The 21213-nt window shown below is 43.8% G+C and overlaps 1 protein-coding gene across 1 annotated transcript in view; it reads right to left on the bottom strand.

Annotated features, from left to right (window-relative positions):
- LOC134573762 (sodium- and chloride-dependent neutral and basic amino acid transporter B(0+)-like) overlaps positions 1–9136 on the bottom strand; it is a 28324-nt gene extending 19188 nt beyond the window's left edge. The window contains exons 1-3 of the mRNA XM_063433541.1: positions 8957–9136; positions 2239–2386; positions 415–546 (exon numbers count right to left, since the gene is read on the bottom strand). Coding sequence (XP_063289611.1) covers positions 415–546; positions 2239–2386; positions 8957–9016 — 340 coding nt within the window. The 5' untranslated portion in view covers positions 9017–9136. The remainder of the gene's footprint in view (positions 1–414; positions 547–2238; positions 2387–8956) is intronic.
- Positions 9137–21213: the final 12077 nt, after the last annotated feature.

Below are 21213 nucleotides of genomic sequence, written 5' to 3'. Positions count from 1 at the left end.
TGGCAAAGCATCATGGGAAGTGTAGTCTAATACATCTGGAGTGCCGAAGGTTGCCTATGCCTGCTCTATAATAATTTTAGGGGTTGGACGGTCCCTTTAGGTGTCCTAAAAAATGGGACAGATTTTGATCCCAATCATCTTGACTTGTGTCATATTCTGTCTGTTGAAAATCTATAATTAGACGTATTTGAACAAACTGCTGAATCACTTGAAAATAAAGGAGTATGTTGACAGTTTTGTTTATGTTCTAATGATTCAATTTTAAAATTAATTTAGCGCAAAGATCACTTTATCCATTTAAGCATACCTGACACATTTACACGTCTAGTTAAGTGAGTAATAATGACAGTTTCCACAATTCTTTCTTAACGATCTGGCAAGGCAAAAATATTGATCTCGTTTTTGTCTACTAACCTTCAAAGATAGGGAGAACCTTCCACATGGCTACTGGTCCTAAACTAGAAAACTGTCCAAGAGAACACTCTAAAAAAAACAGAGGAAGTCCAGCCAGCGCAAGCATAATGGTGTATGGGATGAGAAATGCACCTGAATGGAGGAGAAAATGACGTAAGTTTAAGGTTATTTATGTGCCGCAGTGCATATGAGGTTATTGCAAAAGAAATGAATAAATAAATGAAAAGTAAGAGAGAGAAAATCAGGATAAAACACATAAACAGTATTAAATGGGAAAGCTAAATGTTTTAGAATCATATTATTATAGATCAAAAATAACTTTTATCTAGAGGAAAAATTAGATTTTCGGATTTTTATGATAAGGCATTACCAGCACATTAGTTGATTGTAGCAATATAAAACATAAAAGAAAAGAAAGATAACTCTGGTATGAAGTTGCCAACATCTATTGGGAGTTGTAAAAAAGATACAAGATTCAATCACATTTCAAAGAGTAAGTTAATAAATTAAATATCTTAATTAATGCACAGTAAGGGTTATAAAGCACAATTTGACTCAAAATTGTTTCTGGGGTTCTCCTAAGCTGTTTTATAACTATGGAGTGGAGTGGACAGATTGATAAAAAAAAAATACCACCAAAACCCCCAAAATAGTATTTATTTTTTATTATAATTTCCAGATAGTGAGCCACCCAGGTAGCACGCAAAATGAAAGAAAGGAACACTTTGTACTGCATGTGTATTATGGATCTCACGAGAATGGCTATATATGTATACAATTAAAAAATATTCTTTATTTAAAATATAGTATTTCTTACTTTAGTTTGAGTTATTATTTCACCATATGTTTGTTTCAATTGTGCAGGTTGATCAGCTATTACTGGCACCTCCTCAGTATGGTGCGACTGTTTGGGGAGGGTGCTTATTTCCAATACAACATGGAACACATGTTGTGTGCTATGTCTGTAGATAAGCTTTTAGACATAGGCATGTTAATTTGCCGCTAGCTGGGATTGGGCCTACATCATATTATTATTATATGCATTTACATAGTATAACAGCAAGGAATTAAAAGACAATATAAAGATGACAGATAGAAACAAGGGAGGGCTGGCAAAAAAAAAAAAAAAGACACCCATTTTGAAACCGAACCAGTACATTGCCTTACCACATTCCATTTTCTTTCTTAATGTAATAATAAATGTTTTATACTGTACTGCAACGATTAGAATAAAATAAATAAAAAATAAATAAAATACCAATAATAATAATAATAATAATAATAATGTTACATAATATGATTTAGGATTGTGATGACATTTTCTATATTTTAGTTGCCCAGAGAGCAACTGCCTCCCCTTTCCATTGCCTTCCTACCCTGCATACAAGTGATGAAGACGGCCTCGCTCACTGCAGCTGAGTTTTGGTAACACAGCAGATTTAGATGCCCTGAGAAAACTTTTGTGTCAAACCATAAATGTTCAGTTGGCGTACTGCCAACATCACAGTCAGAACAGGACACAGTCCTAACTTGACATGGAACCAATGTTGAAACAGCCCCACCTTCTTAGATTGCACAGTAACATATTTAAATGATTACTACACTTATAATATTTTGTTTTGTTATTGCCAGTGAAAACTGCCCCTCACTCTTTTAAAAATATGCAAAAGCTGATGATTATTTAAATAGAGATTATAACAATCCCCCCCTTCTCCGCCCTCCCCCCAAAACAGCAGGGATTGTTTTCGGATCCCACACCAAGCTTGCATGCTGTCAATTTAAAAATCTTATGCAAATGTGTTAAGATGTTAAATGATACATTACCTCCTCCATTCTGGAAGGTGAGATAGGGAAATCTCCAAACGTTTCCTAAACCCACAGCATATCCTACCATGGATAAGAGATATTCGGATTTGCTGGACCAGTTTCCTCGTTCTGTATTCTCATCAGTATTAGTTTTCTCGCCTTTATCCTTTACAATACAAAATAATTAACCACGTTAATATGCTGACAAAAATGTACTCTGAGACCTATTTACAAATAAGTGAGTGTTAATTAGGCATAACTGTTTTTACAAAGCTAAAGCTTTGATTATTGGAGACCTTGATGCAACTCTTTAATTTTAAATCTAGTATGTCACCTTGGTAGATTCTTGGTGATGCTTCAAATGTCTGCATTTATAAGCTTATGAGTTTTCTGCGTGGAGACTGGGGGCCTCTTTGCAACAATGTTAATAGCATGGGTTTTTATGGCATTTGGAGTGTCTCTTTAAGATGTAACATGTAGTCGGATGTAGTATCACACAAATGCAAACAATAAATATATATGCATGTATGTTTCTTACTCACTTGATAATTGTGTTTCAAACTGCATATTTAATTGATGATATTAGCACATATTAAATTGATGATCAACGCCCCTGTCCTGCCTGTTACTTTTTGTAGAGTGTTGGCTCGAGATCCAGCTAGAAGATTTAATTATCCTCTACCCAGGACAGGTTTCACAGAGAGCCATATGCCATTACTTGCTGTCTGCTAACTGTGCCGCACTCAGAGAGGGAAGAAGGAAGGTGTCCCTGCATCCCCACCACTAGACACCAGTGACTGTAACTCCAGCCTCCTCTACTCTTGTGCAAAACAATATGCAGCATGATGGAGGGGTTTGATGACTGAGTTTCTGTGTTACTGTGTTTTCATTGAATACTATTCTACCAATCTACTTCCCTAATACTTCCCTTACCTTTTGTGTCACTTTACCCTAACCCCTCTGGCATGTAAGCTCATTGAGGAGGGCCCTCAACACCTCTGTTTCTGTGTATCAAACTTGTCTGGTTACAATTACATGTTTGTTCGTCCACCCACTGTAAAGCGCTGCAGAATTTGTTGGCGCTATATAAATATAATAATAATAATAATAATAATAATGTGAGACTGTGTGTATGTGTGTATGTGTGTGCATATGACTGTATGTATATGACTGTGTGCGACTGTGTCCATGTGACTTTATGTGGGTTTGTGTGCATGACTGTGTGTGATGGCTTTATGTGTAATTGTGTGTGTGATTGTGTGTGATCGTTAATAACTCTGTGTGTGTTATTGTGTATATGACTTTATTTGACAGAGTGTGTGTGACTGTATGTGACAGTGTGCATCTGACTTTGTGCGTATGTGACTGTGTGTCTAGGTCTACACATGATTGTGTGTGATTGCGTATCTATGCGACTGTGCATTTGTTTGTGTTTCTATGCATGTGACTATGTGCATCCATGTTTGAATATGACAGCATGTATGATTAAATGTCTATGTATATATGCATGTGACTGTATATGTATGTGGGGAGCTTGGCAACAAAAGGGTTAAGGGTTAAAAGATAGAAGAGGTGAGGATGAGTTAGGAAACAAAAAATACATAAGGGGGATTGAGATACACACGAAGCAATGTGGGTTAAGATGGGGTTAACATTTGTTCTTGCAAAGAAGTAGGATTTGTTCACTGGATTGTCTTTCTACATTGTTCCTTACTCCAATGACCTTGCTTGCCCTTTGCTCCTTTCTAATGCTAATTAACCCTTGAAACGCCAATACATTTGAAATGGATACACTGACAAAAAAAAAACATTACAAAAAATATCTGAATCAAAATATACGTAAATATGTATTATATGAGTTATCTGCCCAAAGAGCTTTTAACAATAAAAAAAAATATTCCAGGAGATAATTATTGAGACACCAAGTTTTTTTTTACCAGCCTGTTTATATTCAGTACTAAAAGGAGCAACATGTATGAACACAGGAGTGGGGTAACCCTGCTCCCACACTGTACACTGCCATAACACAACATTATCTTTTTACTACTAGTGTGAAAAAAAGTGAAACGTTAAAATTGTTTTTTTTCCAGTTAAAAATTTCTAAGAAATATCTAAATTTTGTGTGTTCTATGAGAATTACCTGCAGTCAGTATTTCTGTTCAATTTACAAATACAGTTAAATTGTTATCAAAACTATCTAACATTTACTAACCTAGAAGTGTGACTTTCACAGATACAAAGACACTAAAAGAGTTGCATTAGGGCATAATAGTGGAGATTCATTCAATAAAAATAGATAGTAATAGATATAAACAGACAGACAGATAAGCATAGACAGCATTTTCACTTTTCACTTCTCCATCAAATTTTTGTAGCTTTTTGCAACAACCTAGTGTTTTTTTTTTTAGAGCTTTCAGAACTGCTGTCTGTTATATATTTTAAGGGATAAATAAAGGATTTGTCTTGTTATATGTAGATACTGTACAGGAGAATATAGACTTGGACGTTTGTTTTCAAATGAACACGTTTTCATCTGAAATTCGGCTATCTCTCCATATGTCCGAAAGACGAATGAGCAAATAGAAATTACGAATGAAACGAACACTGGAAGTTCTTTCTGTGCGGAGCCCTCATGGGGTGAACATAGATTTTTTTTGTCTTGATTTTCTTTCAGGGTATTTTTTTTTTGCTGATTTTAATTAGTTTTTTTTTTTTTTTAAAGTTCAATGCAACCTTATGGATTTTTATTTGGCCTTTATTTGGGGCAGAAAAAAGACGATGCAAGAAAAATGAATACATCACATGGTCAGTATTATTGAAGGATTCAGGTAGGATATTTTATTTATTAGGGAGGGAGGATAGTTACCTAGAGGGTGTTTCTAGGGGCTTTAAAACCTCTAGTCAGGGAGAGAGGGTAATTAACACAAGGGGTGCAAGTGGGTGGGAGAAAAGGTCCACAATTAAGTTACTTTATTATTTAGGGTCTCCCCCAACTGCTGCCAATGAGTGGGGGCTGAGAAGGACAATAGATTCACCACCACTTTAGGATTTAGGGCCCACACCAGCCGCCAATGCGTAGGGGGTGAGGGGACAATATTATGATCATGATTTAGGGCACCCACTGCTACCACCCACTGTGGGTGACAGTGTGACCCTATGAGACACTTGGTTCCCCTGTTTTGTTTAATAGCCCCCATTTGAGGGGCAAAGGTGGGACAGTTAATTATTTAGCTAGGTGCCCTACCATGGGGCCTTGGGGGACCTTTGCCAGGTCCCCCTTTATTGGATTAGCGACTCTGCCCAGTTTTATATCAGTGAGCAGCCACTGACTGCTCACTGTTTAGTAGATATGCCGCTACTCGCAACACAGTGGATAAGGTGCGAGGATTTAACCTCCCTCATTTACTAATACTAAGTCATTTTAACTTAGTATTAGTATAGTTGTCTGAAAGACCAAAATACCGAAAAGCCCATCCTTTTCGTAATTTTAGTCTCTCAGCTTCTTACTAGATAGCTCCAGGGGTGTATTTACCGTGAAGCTGACAAGGCATTTGCCTTGGGCGTCATTTTCTGGGGGGCGGCAAAAAAAGCTACCCCCCAATAACCCTGGCACATGCCTAGCCAGCCTCTTGGGCCCCCCAAGGCTGACAGCGGCAGCACTTTCTGGGCGGGCGGCAAGGGAACACTGATCCTCCTGTTCAGCTCCCTCGCGTGCACTGCAGTTATGCCGGAACTGGAAAATGACGTCACTCCGGCCCCAGCATCACTATGCGGCCCATGAGGGAGCTGAACAGGAGGATCAGTGCTCCCTCGCCGACTGCAGTGACCGGCCGGCCGGCCGCCCAGCAGCCCCACTGGACCCCAGGGAAAGCAAGAATCCACCCCAGCACTCCAAAGGTAGGGAGGCTGGGGGGATCGAATTCAAAAACAAAAAATGTGAGTGTGTTTGTGTGTGTCTGTTAGGGAGTGTGTGTGTGTGTGTGTGTGTGTCTGTTAGTGAGTGTGAGGGTGTGTGTCTGTTAGTGTGTGTCTCTCTTAGGGAGTGTGTTACTATGTGTGTGTCTGTTAGTGTGTGTGTGTGTGTGTGTGTCTGTTAGTCAGGGGAGTACCTGGAGTATTTGGCACCCGGGGCGGATCCTTTATTTGGCACCCCTCCCAACTTTGAAATGTAGAAAACAACTGCAATTTTTTTTTATGTATTTGGCACTGAACACCGAAACAAACACAGACACACAAACAGATACACAAACACACAAACAGATACACATACAGATACACAGACATACAGATACACATGTATAAGTGTGTGTTTGCATAGTGAATGCAGTGTGTTTGCATAGTGGATGCAGTGTGTTTGTGTAGTGTATGCAGTGTGTGCGCTTGTATAGTGTATGCAGTGTGTGTATAGTGAATGCAGCTTGTGTGTATAGTGAATGCAGCTTGTGTGTATAATGTATGCAGCTTGTGTGTATAATGTATGCAGTGTGTGTATAGTGTATGTAGCTTGTCTGTATAGTGTATGCAGTGTGTGTATAGTGTATGCAGCTTGTATGTATAGTGTATGCAGTGTGTGTATAGTGTATCAAGTGTGCAGTGTGTATGCATTGTGTGTATAGTGTATGAAGTGTGCAGTGTGTATGCAGTGTGTATAGTGTATGAAGTGTGCAGTGTGTGTATAGTGTATGAAGTGTGCAGTGTGTATGATGTGTGCAGTGTGTATGCAGTGTGTGTATAGTGTGTGTATAGTGTATGAAGTCTGCTGTGTTTGTAGTGTATGCAGTGTGCATGTAGTGTGTATAGTGTATGAAGTGTGCAGTGTGTGTAGTGTATGCAGTGTGTGTATAGTGTATGCAGTGTGTGTACAGTGTGTGTGTGTGTAGTGTGTGCAGTGTGTGTAGTATATGCAGTGTGTGTGTGTAGTGTATGCAGTGTGTGTATAGTGTATGCAGTGTGTGTAGTGTATGCAGTGTGTGTAGTGTATGCAGTGTGTGTATAGTGTATGCAGTGTTTGTGTAGTGTGTGCTGTGTGTGTATAGTGTATGCAGTGTGTGTATAGTGTATGCAGTATGTGTGTAGTATATGCAGTGTGTGTATAGTGTATGCAGTGTGTGTGTAGTGTATGCAGTGTGTGTAGTATATGCAAGGTGTGTGTAGTGTATGCAGTGTGTATGTGTAGTGTATGCAGTGTGTGTGTAGTGTATGCAGTGTGTGTAGTGTATGCAGTGTGTGTGTGTGTGTGTAGTGTATGCAGTGTGCAGTGTGTATGTTGTGTGGAATAAGTGCTGCCACTTACCTGCCCATCCTGTCCTCCTCGACTGGTGGTCCTGGTGGCACAGCATCACTGGGCAGTGAAGAGGGGCCCAGAACTCTGCATCCTCGTTTCCCATCCAGCAGCAGCAGCAGGGTCCTCTGTTCTCGAGATTCCGCGAGTTGCCATAGTAACCCGCGGCAACGCTCTCGCGGATCGCGAGAACAGAGGACCTACTGCTGCTGGATATAAGACACAGGGGCTGCAAAATGCCGCCCCTGTGAAAGTTCGCCCCGGGTACACCCCTAGTGAGTGGTAAGCGGGGCGGACCACCCCCGCCGCCACCCCCTTTAGTACGCCACTGCTGTTAGTGAATGTTTTAGTTACAGGAATAGGCAACCTTTGGCACTCCAGATGTTGTGGACTACATCCCCCATAATGCTCTTATACCCATAATGCTGGTAAAGCATCATGGGAGGTGTAGTCCAAAACATCTGCTGAAGGTTGCCTATGCCTGTGTTAGTATGTGTTTGTCTGTTAGTGAGTGTGTTAGTATGTGTGTCTCTAACAAAATACATGACCCTAGTCTAACAAAACTTTGCACTTAAATTAGAAAAAAATTGCTACTGCACATACAATATATATCCCAACTTTAGAAAACACCTGCCTCAGACAAAGAAGATCTGAAAAATCATTTTTCACTCAATTTTCCTAGACTTCTGTGCTTCATATGCAGATTTATTATCTCTTTTTTATGTACAATTTATTGCAGACAGCACAAAACAAAATTACAGATGAACTTGGTAAAACACAGAAGGATAGACAGACAGACAGGCTGATAAACAGACACACTCCTTAATAGTTGCAACAAGTGCCATTAAATAGACTTGTGCATAAATCCCATTGATCTATGCTGAATGAACCAATTTGCTCATGAATTAGAAAACAAATCAATTTGTTCACCCAGCAATTATCTTGCATTTGATTTGTTTAGCATCGCTGAATGGCCATTGTGCACAAGTCTACCATTAGATCACTCTATTTCCTAATGATGATATGCTGAGAGAGGACTGTGCGGATAGATATCCTGCAATCCTGTCTCCCTAGCTCCCTTCCCAGCATATCATCACAGGGTTAGGAGCTAAACTAAGGAAACAAGCCTGAAATAATAGCTGCTGCTGCTGGCTGTGCAACTCCCATTACTCTCAGGCAGGCTGAATTATGTGTGTTGTCTTAGTATAAAAATAACCTATTGCTAATCTTATCTCTAATTCTCACCTTAAATTTAAAAGTTCATGCAATAAAAGAAAACCAATATTGAACCGTATGTGGGAAAAAAATGTGTATGTCTGTTTAAAATGCCTCGAGTAAAACATTTAAAGTGCTTTGAGTAAAAAATTTTAAAGACACCTGTTGACTTTTTCCCAACCTCTTCAAACTACAATGCTTACCCTGCCAAAGTATTTAAATAAACTGTAGAGCACTTACCAGATCAAAGCTTTCCTTTTTATTGCAACATTTGAGACAATTTGGGATTGAGTTCCCCATTCTGCTTTTGAAAAATAAGTAGTTGTGTGCTTGGCAGGTATCTGTGTGCTTTTCTTCAGTGTCCCGGAGTCTCCCAAATGTACTAGACACACTCTGGCCCTCCCTTCTTTCTTAACTCCACCAGTCAGTGAAACCAAGTGGGAAATGTTCTCACACAAGGCTCCTTTATAAATACAAATCACCACCCCCTCGATTATATCAGTCACATTAAAGATTTGTTTCACAAATGGGATGGACTGATGCTTGAACCTGTTGATCTTCAATGAGATAAGATTTGGCAGAGATTTTCTTGTGGTTGACTGAGATATACCTTAAGACTTAAATCTTTATTCAAGGAAATTATATTGTGCCAACTCACCTCCATAGAGCCAACGTAAATTCTATTTTTGAGTAACCGGTTTCGCACTAGATTTTGTAATAGTCAGGGTTATTTTCACTATACAATGATGATTTTTTTCAGTGTTTTTTTTTCTTTTACAGTGATTTTGGAGAAAGTTAACAATGTAAGGACACCCGTTCCTTTCAGCTGCAATGGGTGATGGGAAATGACAAGTGTCTTTGTGAGGCGAAATGCCCATTTTACTCTGATAAAGTCTGCAGTTTGACTAGATCCTATGTGTACCCAATCATCTGTTTTTTTTTATTTTGATATACTACGAGAGATTTTTAGTCACCCTAGTTCCTGTGGCCACATAGTGTTGATCCTTTTCGTTTCATGAGTGTGTTCCTGCTTTGAATTGTGAGAAATGACAAGATATGATAAACTGAAATTGATCAAAACTTGTTTTTTTTTAATTTATTTTTTTGTCATTATCCAATGTGCAATGTGTAGAGATACAATTGTTCCTACTTTAATTGTATTTTTTCTCAATGATATGGTGATACTTGAATTGTTCCATTATAGGGTTTGAATAGCATTATCAAAGGTCATTCAAAATGTGGATTTTCTTGTAGACTAAAAGTTTACCTACAGAAAATGTGAATTACATAGAAATGACTTTAGTACAGGTAAACAAGTTCATTGGGATATTCTGCGAAGTTCAATGACAGTTTCATGTCTCAACTAGCGGAGGCATCAGCTATAATAAATTCCAGTTTGTATCTGGTAATAACTAATCATGTAGAGCTTTCTCCTGCGTGCCAGTGAAGGAGCACTTTTGGAACAGTAAAACTCAGGTGATGTGCTGTTACCTCCTGGGAACCGAGGAGAAAAAATTGTCTTCCAGCATGCCATCCATTTCTGATGAAAAGGAAGAGGAAGATTCCATCATCCCAGCCTATCGCATGACATATCACTGGAAAGCTCAGGATGGCCTCTTTACAATACAGCAGGGATTGATAGAGTAACTCAAAAGAATAAAAGGAGATGCAGGTGAACGAAATGTCCAGTACAGAGGACAGAGGATAATGGGCTGGGTCTCAGGAGGTTAAGACAATAAAAATGGGCCATTGCAAAACTCTTACAGGATTATTCACTAAAATGAGAGTTGATGGTGAAATTGAAGTTCATTTCAATTTTAAGGTTAAATTTCCCAAAATTGAAAAGTTCTCAGCTACTTTGACCTTAAACTTGAAATCCACTTGAATTCACTTTGATTTTCCACTTTAGTAAATAACCCTGTTAGCGATTTATCCACTAAACAGACAATAGAAGTGAGCTGAAAACTGAAGTGCAAAATTCACACTAAAATCTCTAAGCTGCCTTATACATTTCTTGGAAAATTTTCCCCAAATCAGCAGTGTTAGCCAAAATTGTGCAATTCTGGAAAAGCCTTGCACAATAGCATGCTCCAAATCCTTGCATGGCACAGGGGCTTGGTCTAATTGTATTTACTGAAAATGAACATTCCCTTCATGCATTAAATGGATAATAGAGTACACAACATAGATATCTGCAATGGTCAAATTCTTTATAAGTGAATGTTGTTTAAAGTTCTCAGCTTAGTGCCGTCACACTTCGTGTTAATTCACTTACGTAACGCACTTTTGAATCTCTTAAAAATAATAAACACCCATACAAAGAACATACAAAGAACTTCTATAATTAGTGTGCCAAAATAAACATCACAGGTGCCAAAATGATATTCATCTATATATATTCCCAGGACAGGCAAATGCCACTTCATAACATACTGTATACGCACACTATACGGACAAAGGTATTGGGCACCTGGACATTACACTAACAGGGAATGTTATGACGTTGCAATCTAAATACATTAATATGTAATTGTTTGCAGATCTAACAGCTTCTACTCTTCTGAGAAGGCTTTCCACAAGATTTTGGAATGTTTCTGTGGGAATTTTTGCCCATTCATCCAGTAGAACATTTGTGGGGTCAGGCAGAGATGTTGGATGGGAAGGCCTGGCTCTCAATCTCCATTACAATTCACCCCAAGGGTGCTAGATGGGGTTTAGGTCAGGGCTCTAGGCGGGCTAGTCAAGTTCTTCCACACCAAACTCATCCAAACATGTCTGTCTATATATATATATATATATTGCAAAGTCCTGCCACAACACCAATGTACTCCAATTTTGCAAGGTCCTACTCTAGTAACCTAATGCCTGCTCTGATAAGATTAACCCACTTAGGAAAATGTCCTCCTGGGACTATCCGCAGTGCAACGTAATCTAGTTTTTCAAATATAAAGGAGAAAGGATAATGCATTTAATTACTTTCTGGCTAACCATTCACTTCAGTGTATGTTTTAACTAGTTTATTTGAGTTTCTTCACCATACAATACATTATCTCTACTGCACAATCATTGATAAGATTGGCATAATAACACAGACTACACACAATTGTTATTTTAAATGGTGTATTATTCTCCTTTAAAAATAAAGGTTTAATTTTTCAGGTATTTATCTGATTGGATTACAACTAACTCTTGCTGTGTTGTATTGTTAAAGACAATATTGTAGGTAGCATAAGAACTTTGAACACTACTACCTTATTTTCAAAAGGAAATGCTTTTATCAAGAGACAATTTGGTTCTCTTGGTAGGATGTCACACCTTGAGTGACAAAGGCCCCAGAAACCAATATCACATCATTTACTAGACATGGGTCATTGAGTACAGGAATTGTAGGAGAGGAAACAGTAGCAATTTATCATACAGGGATCCAAGTCAAATTATAGCTTAACTACTCGGATGTCATTCATTTCAGTATGGAGCAGAGGGCCAAAAAGCTTTATACACACCAATAAATGTATGGAATGTATTTGTCAAATAACCCAGGCAAATATCGACCATACCAGATTTACAGAGAAAGCATTAATTGTTGCATGAAGGGACACACCAGACAGTGTATCAGAAAGTTCCATAGCAAAAATAAACTTACAGTAATGTGTGGTGTCTATGAATGTATCAAATGGGTCCACAGTAAAAAATTGCAGTGTGTATGAGTGTATTACAGAGCGCCCCACCAAAAATATTTAATAAAATCAAAGTAATGTGCATAGTAATGTATTACTGAGCCCCACAGATATAAAACACAAAGTAATGTGAATTTTATTTGTCAGTATCACAGTTCCACTAAAATGTACCTCACAATTACTGAGGACTATTCTCTTGTGTCTCCATAAGTGGGATACCAGACTGCAAAAGTAGGACAAGGGCAAGGAGCGAGGATGTTGATGGGATTGCGAGTAGAGCAGGCTGTTTGTGATGCAATGTGTGAGTTTAACCTCTTAAGGACCAAGTCTAATTTGTTTATTTTTCACTTAAGGACCAAATCATTTTTTGCATTTTTGCTCTGTTTGTATTCAAGTGCAATTTCGATGTTCCTCATTTGCTGCACCAACACATATTATATACCAATTTTTAGGCATGTGCATGGGGAAAATTTTCGGTTCGGCATTCCAAAATTTTCGGCAATTCGGCACTTTAACAATTCGGAACTTCCGGGACTTCAGCAACTTCGGGACTTCAGCAACTTCGGGACTTCTTTTGCAGCCGCTTAGTAGATAACTCCCTAATTCCCACGGTATTAGGGAGTTATCTACTAAAAGGCTGAAAGGCCTAAATTGGTCTTTCAGACAAATTTACTAATACTAAGTAAAAATGACTAGGGGCATGTCTAGTCTAGTAAACAGTGCAACAGGGGCATGTCTAGTCTAGTAAACAGTGAGCAGCCTGTGGCTGCTCACTGTTTAAAAAAATAAAATAAAAATAACCTATTGCCCCCCCGTCTCCCACCCCTGAGCGGCGGGTGGGGGCCCTAAAGTAAAATGATGTGGGGGGACCTATTGTCTTCCCCCCTGGCCCCCACCCCTGAGCGGTGGGTGGGGGCCCTAAATACTAATAAGGGGGGGGGACCTAAAAACCAGGGAGGGAGGGTATGAAATTAAACTAGGGTGAATGACAATCTCCTACTGACTGGTAAGTCTCCTCCCCTGCTCCCCCCTTATAAATCCTTCCATATTTGCAACATTGTTGCTCCCATAATTCCATCCAACTATCCTGGGCAGCAGTCGTGCTCCCCCTTCCCTACTTGACTGCTGACCCATATTCCATCCCACCGTTGCCCCCAAATAATACACTGGACACCTTTTAAGTGGATACGGGCAACGGCCACAGCTTTATTAAACAGTAAAACATAATTCTTAATTCCTGCCAGCTGTTGGGTGAGGACCCAACAGGCAGTTCTCCTTCTTTGTTCTCCAAGAGCCCAACACAGCCGTCGCTAGCCATCAGCCTTGCGCCGACTGTCGTCTCCCCAAGGTGACCTTGCGTCATACTCCTTACCTTTTCGATTCCGCTGTTCAGGGAAAACCGCCACCGCAAAGCCGTCCTGCCGCAGCCTGATCTGCGCCGGCTTCGCGCCCCCCCCCCGCAGACAGCGCCAATTCAATGCCCGATTGCAGCCCCACATTAAATATGTCCAGCCCAATTGGGGTCAAGTGGACCCCATCCTGACGCATCACGTCTGAATTATTCCCTTCCAACTCAAAGTGCCGTACCACTATTCCGCCCAAACTACGCACAAAGCGTGAAATAGCCACATTAATCTTACGCCTACAGCGTTCAAACGCCTTCCCATAACCTCCCACCTTCCACACTGGGCGGGGCACTATATCTGACCAGATCAGCGTCAAGTCACGAAAAAGCGCAAAACAGCGCGCTAGATCGTGACGCATGGCGTGAATGAGATCCACCAACCTCATTACCGCCCGCATGCAATATCAACGTCACTGGGCCAGCGACGCAGCGACTCAGCTGCTCGCACTCCCTGTACACTTGATCCCAACGTAACCCCCTCAATCCCCGCCAACGTACCCTAACTTCCTGGAACGGGAATCCCAAATTACGGCCATGTGATCTTTCTTCTGCCCTCCTAGCCGCCCAGTAAACATATGAATGCCCCAGGATCCACACATAACGAGGAACGTGGCCTACAAAACAAAGAATACCAGTTAAACTTGCACTTGTACAGAGGTATACCATCACAGCAAATGAGGATGCACGTAAAGCTGGAACCGCCCCGACTCCCAGCGCCCCAGGCGCATAAGTGCCTCCTTTGGGAAACCCAGTTCGCTCGCCTGCGTCGCCGCTCCAATTCTAAATGAATGCGTGGAATACAACCTGGGGTCCCCCACCCCAACCTGCGAATGCAGCTCCGCAAGAGGCTTGCAAATTGAAAACGGCTCAGTGAAGACCCATTCAGATGGACCAGCAGCGAGCCTTCAACGCCACCCCTGGCGCCTAGATATGCCCGCAACAAGTACCCCGGACAAAATACACCTCAAGTAAGCCCGATACGTACCCTCGCTCCCGTACCCTCTTGGTCCATCTTGGACCGCCGAATCAACTGTGTCACGCACTACGGTGTCACTGAGATGTCGGAAAGCCTCAGCGCTGCCACAGAACTCGCCCTGGGGGCCACTAGCTCTCCGATCCGCAGCGCCCCAAAGAAACACAATCCGAAATAAAAGTACCTCGTACGTAGAGCTACACACTTCCGGATGAACTTCCAACAGCTGCAGTAGCATGGCCCCCGAGATAGGTCGCCGTTTGTTGGGGACGCGGCGCTTTTTCCACCCTTTTAAAATGCGGGAAATGCAGAAAGCCTTGGTGACATCCAACCAACCTAAAAAACTAAATAGAAAGGAGAGAGCAGCCAACGATTGTTCAGCCGCTGCAGCCGACCTACCTGCGGCACACAACGACTCCAGGAACGACAGCGTAATGGTCAATCTTCCGGAGTCTGACGCCACATCCCCGTTCCTACCCATGGCCCACCAGCGATCCCATACTGCGGTGTAAGCCTTCCATGAAGACTCCGATAAGGACCCCCGAATCAATCGTCTCAGATGTCCGAAACCAGGTCCCACAAGTAGGGCGGGCACAGGGTTCCCGTCTGCGCCGCCTCCGGAGCTGCCTCCCGAAAACGGTCCCACTGAAACCGAGAAAGAGAGTCAGCAATGACATTGTCCACCCCCGGCCAGTGGTGTATCTTGGTTTTGTGCTGCCCTAGGCAGGACAAAACTCAGACACCCCCCCCCCCGCGCGCGCGCCACCCCCATCCAACCCTTCCCCCCTGCCCCGCCTTCTAAATACACACACATTCACTGACAGATACGCATACACTAGCTAACAGACACACACAGTCAGACACACACACACAGTCGGACACACACACACTAACAAACACACACAGTCGGACACACACACTAACAAACACACACAGTCGGACACACACACACACTAACAGACACACACAGTGAGACACACACACTAACAGACACACAGTCAGACACACACACTAACAGACACACACACACTAACAGACACACACACACTAACAGACACACACTAACACACACAGTAACAGACACACACACACACAGTCAGACACACACCCACACTATCAGACACAGACACACACACACTAACAGACACACACACACTAACAGACACACACACACTAACAGACACACACTAACAGACACACACTAACAGACACACACACACTAACAGACACACACTAACACACACAGTAACAGACACACACACACAGTCAGACACACACCCACACTATCAGACACAGACACACACACACTAACAGACACACACACACTAACAGACACACACACACACTAACAGACACACACACTAACAGACACACACACACAGTCAGAGACACACACACACACACACACTCACATTAACACATTTTTTTTTTTTTATTTACTCCCCCCCCCCAGCCTCCTTACCTTTGGAAATGCTGGGGGTGGGGGGTTCTCCCATTCCCTGGTGGTCCAGTGGCTGCAGGGCGGCGCTGGCGGGCAGGCTGGGCGGCCGGCGAGGGAGCTCTTCCCCTGAGCTCTCTGCTCAGCTCCCTCGCGCGCCGCCCGCAGAGTGAGGCTGGGAGGCGGAGCCGGAATATGACGTCATATTCCGGCTCCCAGTCTCACTCTGCGGGCGGCGCGCGAGGGAGCTGAGCAGAGAGCTCAGGGGAAGAGCTCCCTCGCCGGCCGGCCGCCCGCCCGCCCGCCCAGCAACCAGCCCAGCATGTCTGTTAGCCGCAAGGCTAACAAGACATTTGCCTTGGGCATTTGGGGGCGGCGTTTTTTGCCGCCCCCTGGAAAATGCCGCCCAAGGCAAATGCCTTGTTTGCCTCGCGGCTAATACGCCCCTGCCCCCGGCACATGCCTGGCTACCAACCACAAATTACATTGAAGACAGAGTAGCACTAGACGCCTGAGCAATGCCAAGACCGGAGGGGACCCAGACGTGGAACAATTGATCACCTGGACCACACTCATGTTGTCCGTGTGAACAATCACCTTCCTGTGCGCCAAGCCCGTGCCCCACAATTCGACCGTGACCACAATGGGGAACAACTCTAGAAACGCCAGATTACCCATCAGATCCGAACCCCGCCAGTTGGCCGGCCACTCCGCAGAGCACCACTGCCCCTGGAAATAGGCCCCAAAACCTATGGACCCCGATGCGTCAGTAAACAAGTCCAGCTCACGGTTAGACACCTCCGAATGCAACCAACAAGAATGACCATTATACGTACCTAAGAAGGCGCTCCGCACTTGTAAGTCTGACCGCAGCCTACTTGTAATCCGGATAAAGTGAAATGGCTGTTTAACCCCTACCGTGGCCAAGGACAGGCGACGACAGAATGCTCGGCCCATGGACAGAACCCGACAAGCAAAGTTCAGGTGACCCAAAAGCGATTGCATCAGCTACAACTGTACTTTTTTGAGCCCTTAACTCGGTCGATAAGGCAGAGTAACTGACCCAGCTTCTCTTCAGGTAATCGAAAGACCATCTCATTAGAGTCATCTCGATCCCCAAGTAAGCCAACCTAACCGCCGGCCTCAACGAGGACAAACCCGACACCTGGGACACCACCCATTCCAAGAATGTCGCAAACATCTCGAAATAGGAGCAAGAAATGGCACAATTCATGGGCAAACGCATGTCATAAAAGAACAACCCATTAAATTGACAACCCAGGAGGTGGAAACAGTCCGGGTGAACCGGAAGCAAACGAAAGGCCGAATCGATGTCCGATTTTGCGATCAATGCCACTGACCCTGCGTCTCTCATCAACTCCAGGGCCCTGTCAAATGAAGCATAACGCACCCTCGACACCTCTTTGTCAATATCATAATTCACTGACCCGCCGGATGGATAGGACAGGTGGTAAATGAGGCGAAAGACCCCAGGCTCTTTTTTAGGGACCAAGCCCAGGGGCGACACTCGCAGGTTAGAAAACGAGGGCTCAGAAAACGGTCCAGCCATGCGGCCAAGGATACCTCCTTGTCCAACTTCTGTTCAAGAATATCCTCCTTACCCAAAACCGACTGTAAATTGACCGCAAACGACGGCGCCTCAGAAAAAACAAACGGAATCCAAAACCCAAATAAAAACCTGTTCGATAGAATACTTGCTTCCCGCCGCTTAGGATACTGGTCTAGCCAAGGGCACTATCTTTCGACGCTCACTGGCGTCCTCCTGTCTAGGAACGTCGTCCTTGGGGCGCCCCCCTGTCTTACCCTTTTTGAAACAGCGCACGGCGGGATGTGCTCCGCCACAGTGCGAACACTAATGCCGGAACCTGCATGAACTGTACCACTTACAGTGGCTCTCATTAAAGAGCCAACAGACTCCCCTACGCTGTCCTGCCGGCGCACTAGCCAGCTCGCCGGACGTCCCTGGAAAGGGGGATGGCCAGCAAGGCGTCATCAACAGCAGCCATAAGCTGCCATCCTGCACTCCAAAATCCATGCCATCTTCTGCCGAAATTGCTGGTCGTACCAGTACCAGCATTGCCCCCCATAAATCTTGTACGCCCCCCAAATGAGATCCAAATAACCGAACAAGGAGGGAGCCTTGTCCGGAAAACTACCCGTTAATATGCTCGCGAAAACCAAAAAACCTTGAAGCCAATTCCCAAAAGTGCGGGGAAGCTGCTTACCTCTATCACCTTCACCCATGTCACCTCGCCGCGGTCTATCCACCGACTCCCTATATGGAGGAGCCAGAGCCAGGAAGTCGACATACTCAGCTCAGACTATTTTGTCTCTGACGTCTGCTGCCACATGCAGACCCAACGGGGACAGCTCACAGCCCGGCAACCATGGACGCAGAATGCCCATCACCCTATCCCTGACCGGAAGCTGTGACACAGCCCCCCGCATACCTAGCGGAGTAGAGGAGGGGACAGCACCAGGCAACCTCTCTAAAACAGACCTCAATAACTTAACTAAATCCCCTGTGCTACCTAAATCTCCTTGTCTAACTAAATCCCCTTGACTGCCTAAATCCCTCTGTCTACCGAAATCCCCTTGTCCCTGGGAACTCTGCCCCTATCATCCTCAGCCAGTGCATCCCAAGCGCTAGCGCAATACTCACGTGCTGATGCTGCAGGAGGCAGACCGGACCCGCTGTGGAACACTGTATCCTCCTCGTCAGATCCTGATTGCAGGCTGATTCCCTCTTCTTCCCGCTCCTGGGACCCGCAGGCGCCGGATGCGCACCTCTGCGGTCCTTTTTGGGCCGTTTCGGGGTGCTCTCGCACCGCAGCTGATCTTCTGGCTCCAGCCTAGGCCGACCGCGCGCATGCGCGCCGCGGCGTTCCTTGCGTCCTGACGTCCGGCGTTGCACGACGACTCACCTACCCGCGCCGGAAGAGAAGGGTGTGGGCTGCGTGACCTTCCGGCCGGGTTCCCGCCAACCCGATCGCCGCCATCTTGGGACCCGGACTCAGCCAGCACCTGTCCGGCCCTCCTCCGCCTCCGGCTGGCTACTCTTCACGCTGGTAAGCGCCCGGCATCACCGCTCCCGTCCTCGGACCGCTGGGCACTCCTCCCTCCGCTCCGCCGCACAGGACTCGGGGACAAACGCGACGGAGGCCTCGACCTCCTGGCCCTCCGCCCGCTCAGCGATGAATCAGCTCCCTCGCGCCGATCTAGTCGTCCTCCTGCAGCCTGCTGAACTTGTGCCAGAACCAGGTCCAAGGATCCATGGGACTCCTGGTAAGCTGCCATCATTTTTACCAATTCTTCAAGAGATGGGGTGGCCATATTGAAGCCTAGTCCTCACTCAGTGAAATATAGTGATATTGTTGGTTGTTTTGCAGGCCTAGGTAATCTCCAACAGACAAGGAAAAGAAATTCCGGAAAAAAGTACAGTCAGTGAAAGAAATTAAACCAGGGTGAATGACAATCTCCTATTGACTGGTAAGTCTCCTCCCCTGCTCCCCCCTTATAAATACTTCCATATTTGCAACATTGTTTCTCCCATAATTCCATCCCACTATCCTGGGCAGCAGTCATGCTCCCCCTTCCCTATTTGTCCAGGGGGACACTTTAGATCCTCTACAATAACACATAACACATCCCCTACACACTCCACTCCCTGTGAGCGAACTCATGGACTTAAAGGGGGGCCTTATGGGCATACTCACCGTCAGGCTCTGGGGCCCAGACCTTGAGCTGTGTAAGGGGACCCCAAAAAGTGGAGCTGCTTCCTGTTCTCCCAGAACATTGAATTTTGCAAACAGCCTCCAGAGAGCCTGTTCTACACCAGACCAGTGGAGCCAAACTGCAGCCAGAGCCCATCACCATCCTCATCTGGTTGTAAGTAGGCAATCTAGTATATTATTACCTCACAGTAAAGGACACTATAGTCCCCAGAACCACTGCAGCTTAATGAAGTGGTTCTGGTGTCTATAGCCTGTCCCTGCAGGCTTTATTAATGTAAACACACAGTGTGTGCAGCTCTGGCGTTAGTTCATATGGCAGATCATATGGTTGGGGCATTGTGATGTCACATGAGGGGGGGCGTCAAATTATTTTTTTGCCTAGGGCGACAAAAATCCTTGCACCGGCCCTGGGGTTGCACCTGGTAGAAGGTGCAGACAAGAGATCCTCTCAGTCACCTTCTCACTCCCACACTGGTTGCAATGACGAGGGAGATTTTTGACTGGCTCATAAGGGCACCTCTCTGCATGGACTGTAGGGCACATTTTGTGCCGCCCTTGTTGAGACGCCTTAAGGCAACCACCTGTGCTAACCTAGGGCTGACAATTATAATTTGGGCCCAATCACCATGGAAACATCAGAATAATCTGCTGACTTTTACAATTTGTTCTTTATACAAAACACATTAATGTGTTTGACTATTTATTATACAGGCATGTGTCTACACTGTAGTGTGTAAACATCAAGATTAATTGCTAACAGCATGTAATTAGTATATCTATGTAACAATCTTTAATTAGCTCTACTATTGTATAGCCATTGAGCACTAGTGATACTCTAAATTGTTTAACAAGATTTATTTTATCATTGTGAGCTTGTTTGCACAAGAATGTCTAAATAATCCACTATTGTACCAGCAGTTACAGTTCAGAAGACATTGCCTGTAACCAGAATTATCACTATATATATATATATATATATATATATATATATATATATATATATATATATATATATATATATACACCAATGGAAAGAGTGCACTCGAGAGGTCTTCATATGAAAAATATAATCAGTTTATTGTGCCAAAATTCAAAGACAATCAAGTCGACGTTTCAGTCCCCATAGGACTTTTATCAAGACTTGATTGTCTTTGAATTTTGGCACAATAAACTGATTATATTTTTCATATGAAGACCTCTCGAGTGCACTCTTTCCATTGGTATACATTGAAGGCTGAGGCAGCACCGA

The sequence above is a fragment of the Pelobates fuscus genome, chromosome 9, assembly GCF_036172605.1.
Source record: "Pelobates fuscus isolate aPelFus1 chromosome 9, aPelFus1.pri, whole genome shotgun sequence".
Classification (NCBI taxonomy): Eukaryota; Metazoa; Chordata; class Amphibia; order Anura; family Pelobatidae; genus Pelobates; species Pelobates fuscus.
The sequence above is the reverse complement of the archived record's forward strand: the minus strand, read 5'-3'. Positions and strand labels throughout refer to the sequence as shown.